Genomic DNA, 23996 nt, shown 5'->3' on the forward strand with positions numbered 1-23996 from the left:
ATATTTTACTGGTTGAAGTTGAAGTGTTTTCTATGTATAATGCAGTTGATTTGCGATGATGACACAAACATTAAATTAAGCAGAACATTCATATGAGCCTTAAAATCCAATTATAATCCAAAAGTAGCGTGAAATGCACTCATAAGCAACATGTAAATAGAGGCTTTTTCTGCTGGCGTTTTAGAAGAACTCCCCTGTGTTATTCCACCAACTTGCATGCATCCCCCTCGTGCGGCAATATTTGCAAACACAGAAAGAGGTCTATATCTAGGAGATATAAGAAAGCCCAGGAAATATATATACATTTTTTAATATATATTTTTTGGACACATATTTAACCGTTTATTTTTGTTGGTACAAAACTACTGTACCTCCATACTTCCATTTGTTTGTATGGGCTACCTTCAAACAAGTTCTGTGACACTTGTGGGGGTCGTAGAATAAAACGGAGAACACCATCTTGTTATTGAGTCATTTGTTGACCGCTAGGATGCTACAGACGTTTTCGTGAGAAGACCGATTTGCGGGATGTCTCATGTTCTGACAAACACAGCTGTAGCTCAGCCACTTCCCACCGTACAGTAGATGCAGAAGGCCGGCATTAGTGGATGCAATGGATTGAGCTGCGGCCCAAATAAAAAAAAACTTGATATCTCTAGTTTAAACTGACGGATTTTGATGGGGATTTTTAAAATTATGTTAGTTAGATTCACGGTCAATAGACTCAAGATTTCTTAAGTAACCTTCTGTCTTCTGTAACCATACCAAACGTAACATATCACACTAATTTGAGACCAGGCTGTGCGTTTGTGTACCGCATCATCCCGGATGTACTTTTACTATGTTACATCTAGTCTGAGACCAGGCTGTGCGTTTGTGTAATACATCATCGCATCTGCGCGACAGGACTCCCTTTGCAGGGGACAGTAACAAGCCGAAGAAGCGGTGCACACACTGATACGATGGATTTCAATCTCAAAAAGCTTACTTCTGATGCAGGAGTCTTCTTCACTCGTGCAGTCCAGGTATTTAGCAAATGTGTTGTTTGAAATCCCATGAATAATTGTTTTTGTCGTGCTCTGACCGTGGTGCGTAGTCTGTAATTATCTTATCCCGAAACGGATTGTAATGGGTCGTCTTTCTCATATAACGCTGTAAACACCAAATATAAACGGTTACTTCAAAAATATTTAAGAATAGGGAATGTTTTTCGTTTAGGTTTTTCTCACTGTTAACGCCATTGTAAGCCGATAATTCTGGTTAAGCCCTTCTCCATTATTTATGTCTGTTTTCGACCGTAGCGCCGAGGGGTGCATGTGACGGTCACCAGGATACGGGGCGGCGACTCCTCTAACCGTTACTTTACACTCCTGTCAGAGAATTGTAGGGCTAGGCTACTAGACCTGTCTGCTATACATTTCTATGCATCATGCCACTGGTTGTCATTGCAGTCCTCACTGAAAAAAGGCGAAATTTTTTGTTTTATGCTGTATTGAGTGGGGACTAATAATGGTATGTGTAGCAGCCTATGTCTTATTCCTCAGTCATTGGTCCTATTCTAATCATAGGATTGACCTGTTTTCCTGTCATCCGGCAGGTACAGTAGTTTAGCGATTAGAGAGGCGAGCCCGGAGGGTTGCCAGTTTGAATCCCAGGACCGAAGGGTATCAAATCCTAGATGCCATTGCCTGCAATTGTGCCCTTGACCAAGGCATTTAACCCCCCCCCCCCACAACAACAGCCCCCTCTCCAAAACCTGTATGAGTGTGTGTGCATTTGGCAATTATTCAGACCCTTTCCCTTTTTCCACGTTTTGTTACATTACAGCCTTATTCTAAATGGATTTCCCTCACCAATCTACACATAGTACCACATAATAACAAAGCAAAACATTGTTTTTTTGTTGTTGCAAATTTATTAAAAAGAACACAGAAAAATACCTTATGTGAGACTCGAAATTGAGCTCAGCTGCATCCTGTTTATTTGATCATCCTTGGTGTCTCTTCAACTTGATTGGAGTCCAACCACCTGTGGTAAATTCAATTGATTGGACATGATTTGAATAGACACACACCTGTCTATATAAGGTCCCACAGTTGACAGTGCATGTCAGAGCAAACACCAAGCCATTAGGTCGAAGGAATTGTCCGTAGAGTGCCGAGACAGAATTGTGTCGGCACAGATCTGGGGAAGCGTACCAAAACATTTATGCAGCACTGAAGGTCCCCAAGAACACAGTGAACTCCATCATTCTTAAATGGAGAAGTTTGGAACCACCAAGACTCTTCCTAGAGCTTGCCGCCTGGCCAAACTGAGCAATCGGAGGGGAGAAGGGTGACCAAGAACCTGATAGTCACTCTGATAAAGCTCCAGAGTTCCTCTGCGGAGATGGGAGAACCTTACAGAAGGTCAACCATCTGTGCAGTACTCCACCAATCAGGCCTTTTATGGTAGAGACTGAAATCACTCCTCAGTAAAAGGCACATGACCGCCGCTTGGAGTTTGCCAAAAGCCTTTTGGCACCTAAAGGACTAAGACAATGAGAAAAAAGATTCTCTGATCTGATAAAACCAAGATTGAACTCTTTGGCCTGAATGCCAAGTGTCACATCTGGAGAACCTGGCACCATCTCTACGGTGAAGTGTGGTGGCAGCATTATGCTGTGGAGATGTTTTTCAGCGGCAGGGACTGGGAGACTAGTCAGGATCAAGGGAAAGATAAAAGGATTAAAGTACAGAGAGATCCTTGATGAAAACTTGCTCCAGAGCGCTCAGGACCTCAGACTGGGGTAACGGTTCACCTTCCAACAGGACAACGACCCTAAGCACACAGCCAAGACAATGAAGGAGTGGATTTGGGACAGGTCTCTGAATGTCCTTGAGTGGCCTAGCCAGAGCCCGGACTTGAACCCGATCAAACATCTCTGGAGAGACCTGAAAATAGCTGTGCAGCGACGCTCCCAATCCAAAAGCTTGAGAGGATCTGCAGAAAAGAATGGGAGAAACTCTCCCAAATACAGGTGTGCCAAGCTTGTAGCATTACACTCAAGGCTGTAATCGCTGCCAAAGGTGCTTCAACAAAGTACTGAGTAAAGGGTCTGAATACTTATGTAAATGTTTTATTTTTTTAAACCATTTGCCAAATTTCTAAAAACATGTTTTTGCTTTGTCATTTTGGGGTATTGTGTGTAGAATGATGAGGAAAAGCAACAATTTAATATGTTTTAGAGTAAGGCTGTAACGTAACAAAATGTGGAAAAGTCAAGGTGTCTGAATACTTTCTGAATGCACTGTATATATACACTGAGTGGACAAAACATTAAGGATGCCTGCTCTTTCCATGACATAGACTGACCATGTGAAATCAATAATCCCTTATTGATGTCAATTGTTAAATCCTCTTCAATCTGTCTACATGAAGGGGAGGAGACGGGTTAAAAAACTTAATTTTTTTAAAAGCTTGAGCGTTGTTCACGCTCAACATGTTTGTGCCAGCATCCCTGTGTGGAATGTTTTCAGCACATTACCTTGTTTAGTCCATGCACTGACGAATTGAGGCTGTTCTGGGGGCAAAATGAGGGAGGAGGGGGGTGCGCGCAACTCAACATTAGGAAGGTGTCCTTAATGTTTAGTACACTGTGTATGTGTGTCTTTCCGAGGGGTTGGGTTAAGATACATTTCAGTTGGAACTTCTGTGCAATTTACCATTAAACCGATCCCACTGTGTAGCTCAGTTGGTAGAGCATGGCTGTTGCAGCGCAAGGGTTGTGAGTTAGATTATAAAAACGTTTTTAAAAATGTGTGTTTAAATGACAAAAATGTTAAAAAATATTATCATTAGGCCTATCCACAACAGGACTAGTATGCTACCACTCTCAGTACTTTTTCAACTTGGAGTGGTATAAAGTAGGCCTATTTGGAATTTAGTGTTTCTCTGGCTTCTAGGAATTGGATGTTTTCACAGGGCTTACATGGCTGCCAATGGATTGAATAGCCTGCAAAGTAGGTTTTCAATGGTCAAACAAGTCCAAACTGTACAGGTTTTGGTAAAGCAAGTGAACAATACAGCATCATGTGATACCACGAGTATGAGAACATTTATTTTTACTGCTCTAATTACAATGGTAACCAGTTTATAATAGCAATAAGGCACTTCAGGTTTGTGGTATATGGCCAATATACCACGCTAAGAACTGTATCCAGGTACTCTTAGCCGTGGTATATTGGCCATATATCACCCCCCCATGCCTCATTGCTTAAATATTATACCCTCCCTGTTATTGTAATGGTGGTATGATATTTCTGCTTCTGTAACTTTCTCACTTATCATTATCCATGATTCACTCAGGACTATCCATAATCATGGTAGCATCTACATTAATGTAGAAGTGTTTAGAAACATATTCTTATTTACAATCAAAGTGACTCCAAAATAACACAATACATTATTTACCATTAATTTCTGTTAGACACAAAATAATATGTAACGCAACCAAAACAAACAGCAAATGCATCCAACAAGTTTGTAGAGTCATAAGCTTTATGTAATCATTGCATGCTAGGAATATGGGACTAAATACGGAATATGGGACTAAATACTAAACTTTGGATTACTTTGATACACATATAAGTGAATTGGTCCCAAATCTTTTTGTCCCCTGAAATGAAGGGACTATGTACAAAAACGGCTGTAATTTCTAAACGTTTTGCACGATATGGGTGAAAAAACCCTCAAGTTAAAGCTGACAGTCTGTACTTCATAGTCATTGTATCATTCAAATCCAAAGTGCTGGAGTACAGAGCCAAAACAATATGTCACTGTCACAATACTTTTAGAGCTCACTTTAGATGGCTAGTAGTAGTATCAGCTTTTTACTGTGTGAAATGCAAGGGGCAGGCTTTCTCCACCAATCAGTGACTGTGATTCAACCTAAAGTGCAGGGTCACTCGAGAAGAAACAGATGGTTCACTCCCACCAGTCACCTCTGTTGACGACCACATGTGATCCACGAACAGGAAAATATGGCCAAATATTACCATTCCGTAAGAATGGTAATCACTGAAGCATTATCCTATGTTCGGATTATTTGGATTTGGGTTACCAGTGACAGCCATTGTAACAGCCCTTTTATGCCATTTCCAGCTCCCGTCTTCACATGCCAAAAATCCCCCTGTGAGAAATAAACCTTACCGCACCAATGCATAGAAAGAACGTCTGATGTAGTCCTACTGTGCTGTGAGACTAGCTCTGTGGCTGATGGCAAACCACATTATGCACTTAGTTGCCCAAGAAATATAGATTTTGAAATGGCTTGATATTGTCAGCACATTATTAGGGATGTGGTTGTAGTACTTTTTAGGAGTAGATATGGCATGTATTTCAATGTACTGCGTATGAAATGGGTTGGGTGTTATATTCACGCCAGATAAGGTGGTATTTCAAGCAAAGGTACATTTATTATAGCCTTATGATAGACTTCTTCTTCTTGTTGCCATTTTGCAGTGGAGCAGAAGTGAAAGTCTTCAAGTGATTGGTTAATCATGAGTCATAACGAGGGAGCTCAAGACGTCTTGTGATGCCAGATGGAATGAGGGAGCTCAAGACGTCTTGTGATGCCAGATGGAATGAGGGAGCTCAAGACGTCTTGTGATGCCAGATGGAATGAGGGAGCTCAAGACGTCTTGTGATGCCAGATGGAATGAGGGAGCTCAAGACGTCTTGTGATGCCAGAAGAATGAGGGAGCTCAAGATGTCTTGTGATGCCAGATGGAATGAGGGAGCTCAAGACGTCTTGTGATGCCAGATGGAATGAGGGAGCTCAAGACGTCTTGTGATGCCAGATGGAATGGGGGAGCTCAAGACGTCTTGTGATGCCAGATGGAATGGGGGAGCTCAAGACGTCTTGTGATGCCAGATGGAATGAGGGAGCTCAAGACGTCTTGTGATGCCAGATGGAATGAGGGAGCTCAAGACGTCTTGTGATGCCAGATGGAATGAGGGAGCTCAAGACGTCTTGTGATGCCAGATGGACTACCAGTGTGGCTGCTGCACAATTATAGAGCGGTCACTCAGGGAGCTTCTGCGCTCTGCTATCCTCACAGTTCTCTCTCTGTCTGTCTGTTCCGCTCCTCCCTCCCTCCACCCACACAGACACGACGTGGTGGTTGAGCTTAGGTTCATTTTGTAACTTAGCTTTGTGTTGTAGTTCGAGAGGTTAGGCTTAGAGGGCCTTAGCAGTCACAAGCTGCTCAAAATGGGCCATTCACGGAAACATTTCAGAGCCAGACAGAACCGTTTCGGCTGGTCACAATTTGCCCAGCTGCCACTGACTTACAGAACAATGTTTTTTTTTTGCCAGTCATAACGTATACTGTCTTCGCATACATTATTTAAGTGTATGTTTTGTCAGTAAATATGATTTATTCCTTTTTGTCTCCAAGTTCACAGAAGAGAAGTTGGGCTCTGCGGAAAAGACTGAGCTCGATGCCCACTTGGAGAATCTGATCGCCCGGGCCGACTGCACGAAGAACTGGACTGAGAAGATCTTCAGGCAAACAGAGGTCTTGTTGCAGCCCAATCCAAGTAAGACCCAGTCCTAAAGCAACATATAGCTGGGTCCCAGACTTGTTTGTGCTGTCCGGTCAACTCCCATGGTCATTGCCACTGCCAAACAAGACAGCACAAACAGATCTGGGACCAGGCTTGAAAGGAGCCTTCATGGTGATGCCATTCTGTGTTTTGGGTTCTGAGCCCTAGCTAGTGTTTTTCTTTGGCTGTGTTTTGCCTACATGCATATGTCCAAAGAAGTTCTATTGAAGTATACAGTACTTTGTGGCATTGGTCCCTTTGAGAGAAAGAAACCTAGTATGTTAGAAAACTAACCATTGACTTTCTGACCCTCCATGCTACAGTTGACCACACTGGTAAGTCTGTCTCCACTCTCAGTATGTAGTAGTTGTAGCAGCAGGAGTAGCAGCAGGAGTAGTAGTAGTAGTAGTCGTAGCAGTAGCAGTAGTAGTAGTCGTAGTAGTAGTCGTAGCAGTAGTCGTAGCAGTAGTCGTAGCAGTAGTCGTAGCAGTAGTAGTAGTCGTAGCAGTAGCAGTAGTAGTAGTCGTAGCAGTAGTAGTAGTCGTAGCAGTAGTAGTAGTCGTAGCAGTAGTAGTAGTCGTAGCAGTAGTCGTAGCAGTAGTAGTAGTCGTAGCAGTAGTAGTAGTCGTAGCAGTAGTAGTAGTCGTAGCAGTAGTAGTAGTCGTAGCAGTAGTAGTCGTAGTAGCAGCAGCAGCAGTAGCAGCAGCAGTAGTAGTAGCAGCAGCAGTAGTAGCAGCAGTAGTAGTAGTAGTAGCAGTAGTAGTAGTAGCAGCAGTAGTAGTAGTAGCAGTAGTCGTAGTAGCAGCATACTTGAGGCTCCCCACCCCCATAAGACTTCCTATGGGGGTCAGTTGGAATGTGTGGAATGATTTCATTTTGGACCTAAACCCTGCACATACTGTACCCCCTCAGTGATCACAGATCTGAAGGAGCTGGATAGGTCAATGCCATGTTCTACTTTATCATATGGTTTACAACTTTTGCTTAGTCCTTTAGCATCTTTGAACTGTAAAGAGGAAGGGTTTAGGTCCTGAAATAGGACTAGGCTCTTGTACTCACATGATTGCCTATGATGGCTGGTTATAGATATCTCCAATTGGTCCTTCTTTCTCTGCAAAATTTCACTCCGTAAGGGACTTTCATTCTTAAGGTGACTTTCCATGCAAGGCCAAATCCAAGGCCTGTTTGGTTGCTCCGACTTCAGCATAAATACAACTTCAGCATAAATAGTGTCATCGATGTCAAATTCAATTGAGGTGCTGCACGAAAGTTAGTTGAGTCATCTCTCGTGGACAGATTATTTGGGAAGTTACAACTTTTGCAAGAATTTTACTTCTGGGTAACCAAGATTAGTTGAAGAGACTTATGTGTTCAAATCAGATTTGGGACGGTAATGATTTAGGCAAGGTAAACTGGGGTAGGAGGGCTAATTGTGTTTAGTGCCCATCTGTGCAGAGGAGGATGGACCCAAATGGCACCCTATTTCCTACAAAGTGCACTACTTTTTACCACAGTCCTACAGTAGACACACCTTCCTAATATTGAGTTGCCCTCAGAACAGCCTCAATTGTTCAGGGCATGGTCTCTACAAGGTGTCAAAAGCATTCCACAGGGATGCTGGCCCATGTTAACTACAATGCTTCCCACAGTTGTGTCAAATTGGCTGAATTCATGATACACACAGGAAACTGTTGCAAGCGTGAATCCCAGCAGTGTTGCAGCTCTTGACACACTCAAACCGGTGCGCCTGGCACCTACTATCATTACCCCATTCAAAGGTACTTAGATATTTTGTCTTGCCCATTAACCCTCTGAATGGCAGACATACAAAATACATGTCTCAATTGTCTCAAGGCTTAAAAATGGATTTAACAAGTGACATCAATAAGGGATCATAGCTTTCACCTGGATTGATCTGGTCAGTCCATGTCATGGAAGAGTAGGTGTTCCTAATGTTTTGTACAGTCAGTGTATAGGGAATATGGTGCCATTTGGGACAAATCTGTGAAGGAACCACCAACCTCTCCCCTACCCTTATTCTCATCAAGAAGCACATACACAAAGGAGTGTGTGTCATCGTGTGTCTGTACTTGTTGATGTGCTTTTCCCGTTGTGTGTGTGTGTATATCTTGTAAAAGTGTTTGTAGGGGGTAAAAAACAAGCCTTTGTTTATCTGCTAAATGTTGTGTGCAGAAAGCTGGATAGGCTCCAGAGAACTGCCACCCCCACCATTTCACTCCCATGCTGTGTCTTCTGTAGTGCATTGATCAATGTTGCCTTTCACTTTCCAACGTCAAGCAGTATAACATTGTAGATAGGAATTGTCAAATGTTAAGTCGTGTTATTCATTGTCTGTCCATATGTACGTTATTACGTTCATAATCAATAACTCGTACATTATTGCTCAGTAGAGTTGTTTTGGTGTATGGTTTTAAAACTCATCGCTTTGAAAATGGAAGAGACATTTAGGTCATTTCATTGTACCTGAAGGACGTTTCTCTAGTGATAAATTATGTAGGCTAATTAATGAATGCCTCTGAAAGGGAATAGATAAAGACTGAGAAGACCGGTGATTCATGTTTTTCCAGGGGGTTGGGTTGAGGTGTTACATCATTATATTACTTGTGCTTATTTGTACCTTGAAATTGGTCGTTTTTTCTAGCATCTTTTTTTATTTATTGGGTTTTTGGCACAAAGGAAAAGCACTACATTTACTGATTGAGGTACCTAATTGCTATCTGGTGTGAACTATCTTATTCTTTACTTTTACACAGGTGCGCGTATAGAGGAGTTTTTCTATGAGAAGTTAGATAAGAAGATCCCATCCAGGACAACCAATGGAGAGCTGCTGGGACAGTATATGCTGGATGCTGCTAAAGACTTTGGCCCAGGGACCCCATATGGTAGGTGGAACTAGTGGAGGTCTGGGTCTTTTGCCGTTTTGTCACTAACATGCGTTTGACAGCCGCAGGAGGTGCCGTAACACTCTATTCTGCTATTTGTTCTGCAACACCCTCTTGTTTTTGAAAGTCATTCTTCCTGAACCTTAGTATTCATTGAAATCTACATAATGTATTGATGCCAATGTGTCTGGCGTGCTGGCAATGCTGCCCACACTGTACCAGGTGCTCAGCTGTCTGTGTGTGGTTGGCACAAAAACAAACAACATGGCAGCACCCAGTGTTCTAAATGCCATCAGCTGCCCAGGCCTCCATTTTATTCAGAACATAATGGCCGCGTTCCAGGCCGACTATATTGCAGTCGCTTACCAGATCTCATAACGCCCGAATAGGTGTTTAGTATATCAGATATCCTCATCTGTGACATAGCAATCTGATGCCCAACTACAATGTATGATGTGGACCATGGCCAAAGTGACTCAAGTTGTCCAGATGGGGATGCCCAAGTCTATTAGAAAATGTGTTCAACCTGAACACGATATGAGCATTCTTGCACTGAAGTGGAACCTCTTAATGGTTCTCTTTCTAGGCACATTTTTAAGGGATTTTCTCTCAACTATCTAAGTAATGGTTGGAGACATTGTACTGTATGTTAGAGTAGGGTTTCTTAAACTCTGCTCTAGGCATGTGAAATGTGGGTCGCGAGTTATGAGAATACAATATAATCACACACTATTTCTTCTTCATTTGGGACTTTGGAGTAGAGGTTGACCAATTATTATTTTTCAACGCCGATACCGATGATTGGAGGACCAAAAAAAGGCGATACTGATAAATCAGCCGAATTAAAAAAAAAATATATATATATATATATGTGTATTTGTAATAATGACAATTACAACAAACTTAATATAATACATCAAAATCAATTTAGCCTCAAATAAAATGAAACATGTTCAATTTGGTTTAAATAATGCAAAAACAAAGTGTTGGAGAAGAAAGTAAACATGTGCCATGTAAAAAGGCAAACGTTTAAGTTCCTTGCTCAGAACATGAGAACATATGAAAGCTGGTGGTTCCTTTTAACATGAGTCTTCAATATTCCTAGGTAAGAAGTTTTAGGTTGTAGTTATTATAGGACAACTTCTCTCTGTACAATTTGTATTTCATATACCTTTGACTATTGGATGTTCTTATAGGCACTTTAGTATTGCCAGTGTAACAGTATAGCTTCCGTCCCTCCTCGCCCCTACCTGGGCTCGAACCAGAAACACATCGACAACAGCCACCCTTCGAAGCAGCGTTACCCATGCAGAGCAAGGGGAACAACTACTCCAAGTCTCAGAGCGAGTGATGTTTGAAACGCTATTAGCGCGCACCCCGCTAACTAGCTAGCCATTTCACATCGGTTACACCAGCCTAATCTCGGGAGTTGATAGGCTTGAAGTCATAAACAGCTCAATGCTTGAAGCACAGTGACGAGCTGCTGGCAAAACGCACAAAAGTGCTGTTTGAAAGAATGCTTACGAGCCTGCTGGTGCCTACCATTGCTCAGTCAGACTGCTCTATCAAATCATAGACTTAGTTATAACATAATAACACACAGAAATACGAGCCTTAGGTCATTAATATGGATGAATCCGGAAACTATCATCTCGAAAACAAGACGTTTATTCTTTTAGTGAAATACGGAACCGTATTTTATCTAACGGGTGGCATCCATAAGTCTAAATATTCCTGTTACATTGCACAACCTTCAATGTTATGTCATAATTATGTAAAATTCTGGCAAATTAGGCTGCCCAAACTGTTGCATATACACTGAATCTGCGTGCAATGAATGCAAGAGAAGTGACACAATTTCACCTGGTTAATATTGCCTGCTAACCTGGATTTCTTTTAGCAAAATATGCAGGTTTAAAAATGTATACTTCTGTGTATTGATTTTAAGAAAGGCATTGATGTTTATGGTTAGGTACAGTCGTGCAACGATTGTGCTTTTTTCGCAAATGCACTTTTCTTAAATCATCCCCCATTTGGCGAAGTTGGCTGTCTTTGTTCGCAACGAGCCAGGTTAGCAGGCAATGTTAACTAAATATGCAGGTTTAAAAATATATACTTGTGTATTGATTTTAAGAAAGGCATTGATGTTTATGGTTAGGTACACATTGGAGCAAGACAGTCCTTTTTCGCGAATACGCACTGCATCGATTATATGCAACGCAGGACACGCTAGATAAACTAGTAATATCATCAACCATGTGGAGTTAACTAGTGATTATGATTGATTGTTTTTTATAAGATAAGTTTAATGCTAGCTAGCAACTACCCTTGGTAGTTACTGCATTCGTGTAACAGGCAGTCTCCTCGTGGAGTGCAATGTAATCAGGTGGTTAGAGCGTTGGACTAGTTAACTGTAAGGTTGCAAGATTGAATCCCCGAGCTGACAAGGTAAAAATCTGTCATTCTACCCCTGAACAAGGCAGTTAACTGTTCCTAGGCCGTCATTGAAAATAAGGATGTGTTAACTGACTTGCCTAGTTAAATAAAGGATAAAGAAAGGTGTAATTAAAATTTAAAAAAATACAGATTCCCGTTTGTTATGAAAACTTGAAATCGGCCTTAATTAATCAGCCGTTCCGATTAATCGGTCGACCTCTACTTTGGAGGAGGAATTTGGTCACGGAAGGACGCTCATTTTGTAATTTGTCTCTTTAGTTGAAAAGGTTTAAGAACCCCTGACAGAGCATTGTGGGCCAGTATATCAATTATTATCTTTGGGTGCTGCAGCCCAGGAGTAATCCAACTTGAATGAAAAGGATGGCCAACACTCGCCAGTTATGATATAAATTCCCAAGAAATGCAGCTTGCGACTGTTTTGTCTCCCATAGACTGTGAGCCAGTGTGATAATGGATAGTTGTGTCTAGGAGTTATCGCTCTGATGCTGACTTTGATTACCTTGGAAGCTGGCGGGATACCCACTCCTCTCACAAACAATCTGACCCTTTACACAGCGGTTTGATGATACCATGCCTCACAACTTAGCAGCTTGGCTTAGCACGCTGTGTGTGTGTGTGTGTGTGTGTGTGTAGTCCCAAGAAATTCTCTCCAGCGGCAGTTTCTTACTGAAAATCACCAGTCTCTCAAAACGATTATATGTCTATCTATCTATCCATCCATCCATCCATCAATCCTTTATAACAGCAGTAAAGAGTGGTTAATGCAGTGAAGCACGGAGAGATGCTGAGTTGAGGGTGATGAGTTCTGACTTATAAATATACTTAATCAAGTCACTAAGGGAGAGAGGGTAATGCAGAACGTTTACATTCTGTCAGAACATGTTATTGTTAGACATCAGGTATCCTTAGGAAAGGAGAAGGGCCACAGTCTTGCTTCAGTTGTTGGGTTGTAATTTGAAATACTTGCTACACCAGAAGTTAATGGCTTTTTGTAGGTATAATGTATACAGTGGGGCAAAAAAGTATTTAGTCAACCACCAATTGTGCAAGTTCTCCCACTTAAAAAGATGAGAGGCCTGTAATTTGCAATACTTATTTTCCACCATAATTTGCAAATTAATTCATTAAAAATCCTAAAATGTGATTTTCGATTTTTTTTCTCATTTTGTCTGTCATAGTTGAAGTGTACCTATGATGAAAATTACAGGCCTCTCATCTTTTTAAGTGGGAGAACTTGCACAATTGGTGGTCAGTTAAGGTTGCAAATGAGCCAGGGGCTTGGAATGTTACTGAGTAAGGCAAAGGCAATCAGATGGTTGCGTTCACTGATAAGGGTGGATAGCTGTGGATTAGTGAGGAATGGGGGCCGAGGTCAGGTCACATTAAGGGAGAAGGAACAATTTATTACTACTTCCTGCCTAGCAATAAAAATGTCATGTTTAGAGAAAAGGAGGAGACTTGTTCTTAAGTGGGGTGTATATATACACTGCTCAAAAAAATAAAGCGAACACTTAAACAACACAATGTAACTCCAAGTCAATCACACTTCTGTGAAATCAAACTGTCCACTTAGGAAGCAACACTGATTGACAATACATGTCACATGCTGTTGTGCAAATGGAATAGACAACAGGTGGAAATTATAGGCAATTAGCAAGACACCCCCCAATAAAGGAGTGGTTCTGCAGGTGGGGACCACAGACCACTTCTCAGTTCCTATGCTTCCTGGCTGATGTTTTGGTCACTTTTGAATGCTGGCGGTGCTTTCACTCTAGTGGTAGCGTGAGACGGAGTCTACAACCCACACAAGTGGCTCAGGTAGTGCAGCTCATCCAGGATGGCACATCAATACGAGCTGTGGCAAGAAGGTTTGCTGTGTCTGTCAGCGTAGTGTCCAGAGCATGGAGGCGCTACCAGGAGACAGGCCAGTACATCAGGAGACGTGGAGGAGGCCGTAGGAGGGCAACAACCCAGCAGCAGGACCGCTACCTCTGCCTTTGTGCAAGGAGCACTGCCAGAGCCCTGCAAAATTACTTCCAGCAGGCCACAAATGTGCATGTGTCTGCTCAAACGGTCAGAAACAGACTCCATGAGGGTGGTATGAGGGTCCGACGTCGTGAAAGCAGGTTTACACTGAGCACATGTGACAGACGTGACAGAGTCTGGAGACGCCGTGGAGAACGTTCTGCTACCTGCAACATCCTCCAGCATGACCGGTTTGGCGGTGGGTCAGTCATGGTGTGGCATTTCTTTGGGGGGCCGCACAGCCCTCCATGTGCTCGCCAGAGGTAGCCTGACTGCCATTAGGTACCGAGATGAGATCCTCAGACCCCTTGTGAGACCATATGCTGGTGCGGTTGGCCCTGAGTTCCTCCTAATACAAGACCATGCTAGACCTCATGTGGCTGGAGTGTGTCAGCAGTTCCTGCAAGAGGAAGGCATTGATGCTATGGACTGGCCCGCCCGTTCTCCAGACCTGAATCCAATTAAGCACATCTGGGACAACATGTCTCGCTCCATCCACCAACGCCACGTTGCACCACTGACTGTCCAGGTATGGGAGGAAATCCCTCAGGAGACCATCCACAACCTCATCAGGAGCATGCCCAGGCATTGTAGGGAGGTCATACAGGCACGTGGAGGCCACACACACTACTGAGCCTCATTTTTACTTGTTTTAAGGACATTACATCAAAGTTGGATCAGCCTGTAGTGTGGTTTTCCACTTTAATTTTGAGTGTAACTCCAAATCCAGACCCTCCATAGGTTGATAAATTTTATTTCCATTGATTGACACAAAATTTTTGTGTGATTTTGTTGTCAGCACATTCAACTATGTAAAGATAAGAATATTTCATTCATTCAGATCTAGGATGTGTTATTTTAGTGTTCCCTTTATTTTTTTGAGCAGTGTACTTGTGATGGTGAGATCATGTCTTTGTCTGTTCAGCTGTCTGACCCATTGGGTGAATAAACTTGATTTGAGCTTGCCCTTAGTTGTCCAGTAGTTTTTACTCTGTTTATTTAGAACCTAACAAGGGAGAGGGTTGATATAATGCATGGCTATAACGATTTATGTTTATACCATTGTTGAATACTGTTTCCGATTGGCTTCAAGGGCATTCTAGAGTAAACATTTCATCCCTATAACGTACAGTATATCAGCAGGGTAGAATTCAATGGCTATTGTTCATTCTTACATGTTGTATGTTTGTGCTGCTTTTGAAAGCAAAAGTTGAATTGAAAATGTTGTTATTGACATTGTTGAATTCGACTATTGTACTGGAAGGTTTTTTTCACTGGGAGTGGAGGGGACGGAGTCTCTGACCTGGCTCGCTCCTCCTTCCACTGGGTCAATGGCTGGGCAGTTCTGATCTGATGAATTGGGCTCAGTTTCATTCTAACTCCCGGTGTGACATTCTAATTTAGGAAACTGAACGAATGTCATGGAATTAAATGTCCCGGTCCGGTATGTCCCTTTGTCTCCTGAATGGACTGGAACTAAAAAGGAATTGGCCATATTATGAATGCCCAGTCATGTATATTCACTGTCATCAACCTACTCATCCACTTCTGTCATCAACCTACTCATCCACTTCTGTCATGAACCTAATTGTGTGTGTGTGTGTGACAGGCAGTACCCTGATCACGGTGGGGGAGTACCAGAGTAGACTGGGCGGGGCGGAGCGGGAGTTCCTCCAGACCTCGGCTATCAACTTCCTCACTCCTCTCCGCAACTTCCTGGAGGGAGACTGGAGAACCATATCTGTGAGTATACTGTGAAACTCCTAGCCCCTCATCCCTAGACTCTACCCCTTAGGCACTTCAAGCTGAAGATAAATGTAAGTGTTCGTGTAGTTAAGAACGTACCTTAGCCTACAGTGGTCGTCCCCCGGGGAAATGTAATTAACATAATAAAAAAAATCCCCTGTTTAAGCTCGAGATATGTTTTTTGACTGCGTCTCAATCAACGTCATCTGCCGATATCGTCCCCATTTGAGGTGAAATGCAGCAGAGCTAGAGCGGTGTTTGTCAGACTATGAGACATCCCAAAAATGGGTCTTCTCACAAAATCGTATGTCGCGTCCGAACGGTTTGGGCTACACACTAATATGAACCAAGAGGAAAGCTGAGACACTCACGAACACGATTTGTGTTTTACGTTTTGCTTTAGGACGCTCACAAGACTCATCTGAGGGTTCCCGGTAGCAGTTTTAAAAATGAATGGAAGTATGTATGGAGATAGTTTCGTGTCTAAAATAAGGGGATAAATACATGTAAAAATATATATATATTTTACTGATCTTTCTTATATCTCTCAGATATAGGACAGACACTTCAGACAAAGTTTCTTTAGATTTTTTTGGGGACAAAATCTGTTATTCAATGCAATTCTGTTGGCTAATAGCAGTAAGGGGTCTTAAAATTCAAAGTCAAATAGCTAAATAATCCTTGGTATGTGATCATCTTAAACAATTCCATATGTTAGCAACCCCCCATTCCATATGTTAGCCCCCCCACCTGGCTTAGACAGGGCTTAGAGTCTAGATGGTTAAGCTCACGCCACAGCTAGCTTGAAATATTGAGGATGGACAGTGGCGTGTATTCAAGGAAGCCAGGCTTCCCCAAATATTTGACCAATAAAAAATTATAATATATAAAATCATTTCGCTTTCGTCTCTGTGTTTTTGTACTTTTCTGTCAATTCGCAATGGGCTGAATCTCACCAGAGAAATCATCCGAGCGAGAGAAACAGCGCCCCTCTGTCTCAGTATATGGAGCCCATGTATCTGATGCTGTCTGGAACAAAAGAGTATTACATGTTGGGGCCGTAGCATTTGATTGATTGATGCCAGCAAGCATTTCAAATCAAATCAGATTTTATTTGTCACATGTGCCTAATTCAACAGGTATTACACCTTACAGTGAAATGCTTACTTACAAGCCCTTAACCAACAATGCAGTTTAAAAAAATACCCCCCAAAAAGTAAACGATAAGGATAACAAATAATTAATGAGCAGCAGTAAATAACAATAGCGGGGCTATATACAAGGGTTACCTGTACAGAGTCAATGTGTGGGGGTCACCGGTGTCGAGGTAATTGAGATAATATGTACATGTAGGCAGAGTTATTAAAGTGACGACACAGACAATAACAGAGTAGTAGCAGCGTTGAAGAGCGGGGTGGGGGTAGCAATGCAAATAGTCTGGGTAGCCATTTGATTAGAGAGAACAGTCTATGACTGGGGTGGCTGGAGTCTCTGACAATTTTTAGGGCCTTCCCCTGACACCGCCTGGTATCGAGGTCCTGGATGGCAGGAGGCTTGGCTCCGGTGATGTACTGGGCCGTACGCACTACCCTCTGTAGTGCCTTGCGGTCGGAGGCCGAGCAGTTGCCATACCAGGCAGTGATGCAACCCGTCAGGATGCTCTCGATGGTGCAGTTGTAAAACCTTTTGAGGATCTGAGGACCCATGCCAAATCTTTTCAGTCTCCTGAGGGGGAATAGGTTTTGTCGTGCCCTCTTCACGACTGTCTTGGTGTGCTTGGACCATGTTAGTTTGATGGTGATGTGGACGCCAAGGAACTTGAAGCTCTCAACCTACTCCACTACAGCCCGTCGATGAGAATGGGGCCGTGCTCAGTTCTTCTTTTCCTGTAGTCCACAATCATCTCCTTTGTCTTTATCACGTTGAGGGAGATGTTGTCCTTGCACCACACTGCCAGGTGTCTGACCTCCTCCCTATAGGCGGTCTCATTGTTGTCGGTGATCAGACATACCACTGTTGTGTTATCGGTAAACTTAGTGACGGTGTTGGAGTCGTGCCTGGCCGTGCAGTCATGAGTGAACAGGGAGTACAGGAGGGGACTGAGAACGCACCCCTGGGGGTGGCCCATCAGGAAGTTCAGGAGCCAGTTGCAGAGGGTCCTTAGCTTAGTGATGACCTTTGAGGGCACTAAGGTGTTGAATGCTGAGCTGTAGTCAATGAATAGCATTCTCACATAGGTGTTCCTTTTGTCCAGGTGGGAAAGGGCAGTGTGGAGTGCAATAGAGATGGCATCATCTGTAGATCTGTTTGGGCGGTATGCAAATTGGAGTGGGTCTAGGGTTTCTGGGATAATTGTGTTGATGTGAGCCATGACCAGCCTTTCAAAGCAATTCATGGCTACAGACGTGAGTGCTATGGATCGGTAGTCATTTAGGCAGGTGTGGTAAACCGTGGGGTGTTGGGTGGAGCGTGCAGAGATTGACACAGAGACAGGGAGGCTTTAGTCCGAAAAACAACTTTACTTAAGACAGAAAATATATATATCAAAGAAATAACTTAGGTTTTGCTCGGTCTTCCCTTCTCTCCCGCGGTGTGCCATCGTGCTCCTTTTATTTAGCCTCCACGGCTGGTTGGCACTTTCCTCTAATTACCTCCACTTAGCTGTCAGTGTCGGGGTGCCCAGCTCCCGTATTCCCAGCAGAGGGAGCCAACGTCGCCCCACATACCTCCCCTGTTACCATCCCCCGGGGTAGACCTCCTGGGATACCACCCCCCTCCCGCTCCTTAGCCCTGACTGGGAGGGAGGCATGCTCATGGCTAGGTTTGCATCCCTTCTGGATAGGGCGTCTGCATTGCCGTGCTGCGCCCCTGACCTGTCGGTGACAGAGAAAGAGAATCGCGGAACCAGCGGGTGACACTGTCATTTGTGTCCTTACCTCCTGCCATCCACACAAGGGGGGCATGGTCAGTAATCAGGGTGAACTTCCTCCCGAGGAGGTAATACTTGAGGGTGTCGAGGACCCACTTCATGGCGAGGCACTCCTTGAGTATTTCTTCTCCCTCGGGAGGAGCTTCCTGCTGACATACATGATGGGGTGCTCCTCGCCTTCTTGCTCTTGGGACAAAACGGCCCCTACCCCAGTGTCAGACGCGTCTGTCTGGACCAGGAGGTTTTTTGAGAACTCCGGGGTGACAAGTACCGGGTACGAACACAGCGCATCCTTCAGGGCCTGGAACGCCACCTCTGTGTCCTCCGTCTATCATACCGTTTGGGTCTACTGTAGTAGCCTGCTAACCCCAGGAATTATTTTATGTGCCTCTCTGTTCGGGGTAACGGCCATCCCCTAATGGCAGCGATTTTTTTTCTTTCTTGGGTTTTCACATTTCCCCTCCCGATCTGATATCACAGGTACTCCACTTCAGCGTAGCCCAGCTTGCACTTGTGGGAGTTCGTGGTCAGACCTGCATCCCTTAGCGCATCAACCACGGCCTGTAACTTACACAGATGTGACTCCCAATTGTCACTGTGCACAATGATGTCATCCTGATAAGCCGCTGCGTACTTACTGTGCGGCCGCAGGACTCGGTCCATGATTCGCTGAAATGTCGCTGGTGCCCCGTGGAGCCCGAAAGGCAAACCCGGTAGTGGTATAGCCCCCCCGGGGTGGAGAAGGCAGTCTTCTCCTGGGAGGCCGCTGCCAGTGGCACGAGATACGTACCCCTTCGTCAGGTCCAAGGTGCTGACGTATCTTGCCATCCCCAAGCGGTCGATCAGTTCGTCCACCCGGGGCATGGGGTAGGCTTCAAACTTACTGACCTCGTTCAGGCCCCGGAAGTCATTACAGAAGTGGACGGTTCCGTCCGGTTTCGGAACCAGCACTATGGGGCTAGACCACTCACTGTGTGACTCCTCCAGTACCCCCATTTCTAACATTGTCGTCACTTGCCGTTGGACAGCCACCCTCCGGGCTTCTGGAATCCGGTATTGCCGTCTACGCACTTTTTCTCCCGGAAGGGTGTGGATCTGATGTTCCACGAGGTCCGTGCGCCCCGGCACCTTGGAGAACACGGCCGTATTCGGCTGGACCAGCTCTCTGAGCTCCTGTCGTTGGGTCGGGCTGAGATCTTCCCCATTGCCACTTCGACCGAGGGCGGGCCCTGCTGTGGCCGGGTCCACGTTACGCACAGCGCTTCGCGTGCATGCCATTTCTTCAGTAAATTCACATGGTAAAGCTGGAGGGGTTTTCGCCGTCCAGGTTTGGCGGTCCTTATAGTTGACGTCACATACCCGCTCAACGATGTCGTAGGGCCCATGCCACGTAGCCAGGAATTTACTCTACGTGGTAGGGATCAGCACCAAGACCTTCTCACTGGATTGGAACCCTCGTGGTTGGGCCCCCCGGTTGTAGACACGCTCCTGGGCACGTTGCGCCTGGGCCATCCGCTCTCTCACCACTGGCCAAATCACTGTCATCCTCTCCCTCATCTCCTCCACATGTTCTACTACCCTGCGAAGGGGTTCAGCTGCTCTTCCCAGACCTCCTTGGCTAGGTCCAGCAGCCTGCGGGGCTGACTGCCATACAGGAGCTCAAAGGGGGAGAACCCCGTGGATGCTTGGGGTACCTCGCGCACTGAAAACATTTGGTGGGGCAGCATCTGGTCCCAGTTCCTCCCATCTCTCTCGATGACCTTCTTCAGCATCTGTTTCGGGGTCTTATTGAAGCGTTCCACCAGCCCGTCGGTTTGTGGATGGTACACACTGGTCTTCACCTGTTTGATTCGTAACAGATTGCAGACATCCTTCATCACCCGAGACATGAACGCGGTGCCCTGGTCCGTCAGGATTTCCCGCGGAATACCCACCCGGCTAAATAAATGGAAGAGCTCCCATACTATAACTTTTGCTGCCGCCGTGCGTAGCTGGATTGTCTCAGGCTACCGGGTGGTGTAATCCATGATTACCAGGATGTATTGGTGTCCCCTTGCGGTCTTCACCAACGGACCCACCAGATCCATTGCCACCCGCTTGAATGGCACTCCTATAATGGGCAAGGGAACCAAAGGGTTTCGATACTGCACCCTCGGAGCTGTGATCTGGCACTCCGGGCAACTACGGCAGTAGTCCTCCACGGCGTGCTTGACTCCAGGCCAGTAGAATCGGTTCCCGATCCACTCTCTGGTTTTCTCCATCCCCAGGTGTGCCCCAAGCAGGTGGGTGTGGGTAAGCTGCAACACAGTCCTAACATACTGGCTGGGTATCAGTAACAAATCTTTTTTCTCCCCATTATGCTTTACTACCTGATACAATAAATTATGCTTGATTGCGAAGTGGGGGTAGCGCCAAGCACTTACCCCAGGTAACAGTACGCCATCCACCGCAATCACCTGGCCCCTAGCGCTCTGGAGATTTGGGTCTTCTAATTGGGCCCTCCCGAACTGACCCGTGAGGATTCCCGTGTCGGGAGGTCCGTCTAGGACAGCGTCTCTGATCGGGGTCCAGCCTCGGCTGGTTCCGTCCGGGCCCCCGTCAGTCCTCGCCTCTCTTTGTGTTGGTCGCCCCCCTCGCTGCGTCTCCTCTCTCTGTACAGGCCCCTCTCAGCAGGTCCTGGGTGTTTTGGTGAATTTCCACCGCTGTCAGCAATTCCTCCAGGCTCTGGGGGTTCTGCATGCTCACAGTCTTCTTCATCTCTTAGGGCAGGGCCCGAAGGTATTTATCCAGGACAAGTTTGTCGAGCATCGGGAGGGACAGTACTTCCGTCAGTAGCCAGCCCGTGGTCAGCCGCACCAGGTCGCTCATCTGTGCACCGGGGGACAGGGTGGGGTCAAAGGCCTAGTCGTGGACCAGTTGTGCATGGCGTGCGAGATTGAACCCATAACGGCTTAGTATCTCTCGTTTGAGTCCCTCATAATTTGCGGCCTGGTCAGTGTTCAAATCAAAGTAGACCTTCTGGGCCTTCATAGAGAGGTAGGGTGCCAACAGGCTGGCCCACTGGGGCTTGGGCCATCCTTCCCGCTGTGCCGTCCTCTCGAAGGTGCACAGATACTACTCCACGTCATCTTCCTCCCTTAACTGAACCAACAACTGATTCGGGCCAGACTCCTGAGCCCTCCCAACCTTCAACTGGGCTACCTCCGCTACCAGTCTACGGTTTTGTTGCGGATGCTCCTCCAGCGCTTGCTCCTGGAGAGCCTGTTGCTTCTGCTGGCTGAGGATGAACTGAGCCACTAGCTCCTCCATGGTAATCTCCGCACACTCGACCCCACGGCACCCAAATCTATTGAGTTGCCTGCATTCTCCACCATATGTGGTAAACCGTGGGGTGTTGGGTTGAGCGTGCAGAGATTGACAGAGACAGGGAGGCTTTAGTACGAAAAACAACTTTACTTATTAAGACAGAAAATAAATATATCAAAGAAATAACTTAGGTTTTGCTCTGTCTTCCTTCTCTCTCTTAACTGGTATCCATCTCTCTCCCTTCTCTCCCGCGGTGTGCCATCGAGCTCCTTTTATTTAGCCTCCACCGCTGGTTGGCACTTTCCTCTAATTACCTCCACTTAGCTGTCCGTGTCGGGGTGCCAAGCTCCCGTATTCCCAGCAGAGGGAGCCAATGTCGCCTCACGTACCTCCCCTCTATTACCATCCCCCAGGGTAGACCTCCTGGGATACCACACAGGTTACATGGTGTTCTTGGGCACAGGGACGGTGGTCTGCTTGAAACATGTTGGTATTACAGACTCAATCAGGGACATGATGAAAATATCAGTGAAGACACTTGCCAGTTGGACAGCGCATGCTCGGAGTACACGTCCTGGTAATCCGGCTGGCCCTGCGGCCTTGTGAATGTTGACCAGTTTCAAGGTCTTACTCACAACGGCTGAGTGGAGCGTGATCACACAGTCGTCCTGAACAGCTGATGCATGTTTCAGTGTTACTTGCCCTGAAGCGAGCATAGAAGGGATTTAGCTCGACTGGTAGGCTCGTGTCACTGGGCAGCTCTCGGCTGTGCTTCCCGTTGTAGTCTGTAATTGTTTGCAAGCCCTGCCACATCCGACGAGCGTCAGAGCCGGTGTAGTATGATTCGATCTTAGTCCTGTATTGATGCTTTGCCTGTTTGATGGTTCGTCGGAGGGCATAGCGGGATTTCTTATTAGCTTCCAGGTTAGAGTCCCGCTCCTTGAAAGTGGCAGCTCTACCCTTTAGCTCAGTGTGAATGTTGCCTGTAATCCATGGCTGCTGGTTGGGGTATGTACGTACAGTCACTGTGGGGACGACGTCATTGATGAAGCCAGTGACTGATGTGGTGTACTCCTCAATGCCATCGGAAGAATCCCGGAACATATTCCAGTCTGTGTTAGCAAAACAGTGTTATGTTGTGCCACTGGTCTCAGATGATTGAAGTTCAGTATGTAGCCTAGTAAGCTCACATTAACTAACGTTAGCTAGCTAGCGAACTCAATTGGTTCATTGTTGCCCATACGAGGAAGCATTTTAGCTAGGGAGCCTATGAAAACAAAAACTATAAGCGTACTGTATGACAGGGCCATATACTGTTTTGCCAACATGAAAGAGTGGAGGGTGGCATTGGCGTTCAACTAGTCTACAGTTATTCTCTAAAATAACGTTGGGAGGTAGCTTATGGTAGAGAAATGAAGATGTCTCAACTTGAGACATCTGTGTCATTGTGTTGTGACAAAACTGTACATTTTAGGGTGGCCTTTTATTGTCCCCAGCACAAAGTGTGCCTGTGTAATGATCATGCCGTTTAATCAGCTTCTTGATATGCCACACCTGCCAGGTGGATGGATTATCTTGGCAAAGGAGAAATGCTCACTAACAGCGATGTAACATTTGAGAGAAATAAGCTTTTTGTGCATATGGAACATTTCTGACATATTTTATCATTACATTACATTTAAGTCATTTAGCAGACGCTCTTATTTCAGATCATAAAACATGGAACCAACACTTTACATATTGCATTTATATTATTGTTCAGAATCAATAGTTGTTGGGTAAACTGTCAAATATTAACTTGCTTGATCATGCTGCATGTCATATAACTATTTGATTTGAGGTTTTCACGGGACAGATGTTGCTCTCGAGTTTGTGATGATACAAACGTATGTGTAGTTAAATTTATTCCGCTGCTGTTACTGTCTTTTTGTTGTGACGGCCTTAATGTACAGTACCAGTCAAAGGTTTGGACACACCTACTCTCATTCAAGGGATTTTCTTAATGTTTTACTATTTTCTACATTGTAGAATAATAGTGAAGA

The 23996-nt window shown here is 45.0% G+C and overlaps 1 protein-coding gene across 8 annotated transcripts in view; it reads left to right on the forward strand.

Annotated features, from left to right (window-relative positions):
* The first annotated feature begins 886 nt into the window (after positions 1-886).
* The window catches only part of sh3glb2b (SH3-domain GRB2-like endophilin B2b), a 69837-nt gene continuing 46727 nt past the window's right edge, over positions 887-23996 (forward strand). For all 8 annotated transcript variants that reach the window (XM_065017279.1, XM_065017280.1, XM_065017281.1 and 5 more), the window contains exons 1-4: positions 887-1025; positions 6441-6582; positions 9363-9491; positions 15583-15716. In XM_065017279.1, coding sequence (XP_064873351.1) covers positions 963-1025; positions 6441-6582; positions 9363-9491; positions 15583-15716 — 468 coding nt within the window. In that variant the 5' untranslated portion in view covers positions 887-962. The remainder of the gene's footprint in view (positions 1026-6440; positions 6583-9362; positions 9492-15582; positions 15717-23996) is intronic.

This window comes from Oncorhynchus nerka, linkage group LG4 (assembly GCF_034236695.1).
Source record: "Oncorhynchus nerka isolate Pitt River linkage group LG4, Oner_Uvic_2.0, whole genome shotgun sequence".
NCBI classification, from domain to species: Eukaryota; Metazoa; Chordata; class Actinopteri; order Salmoniformes; family Salmonidae; genus Oncorhynchus; species Oncorhynchus nerka.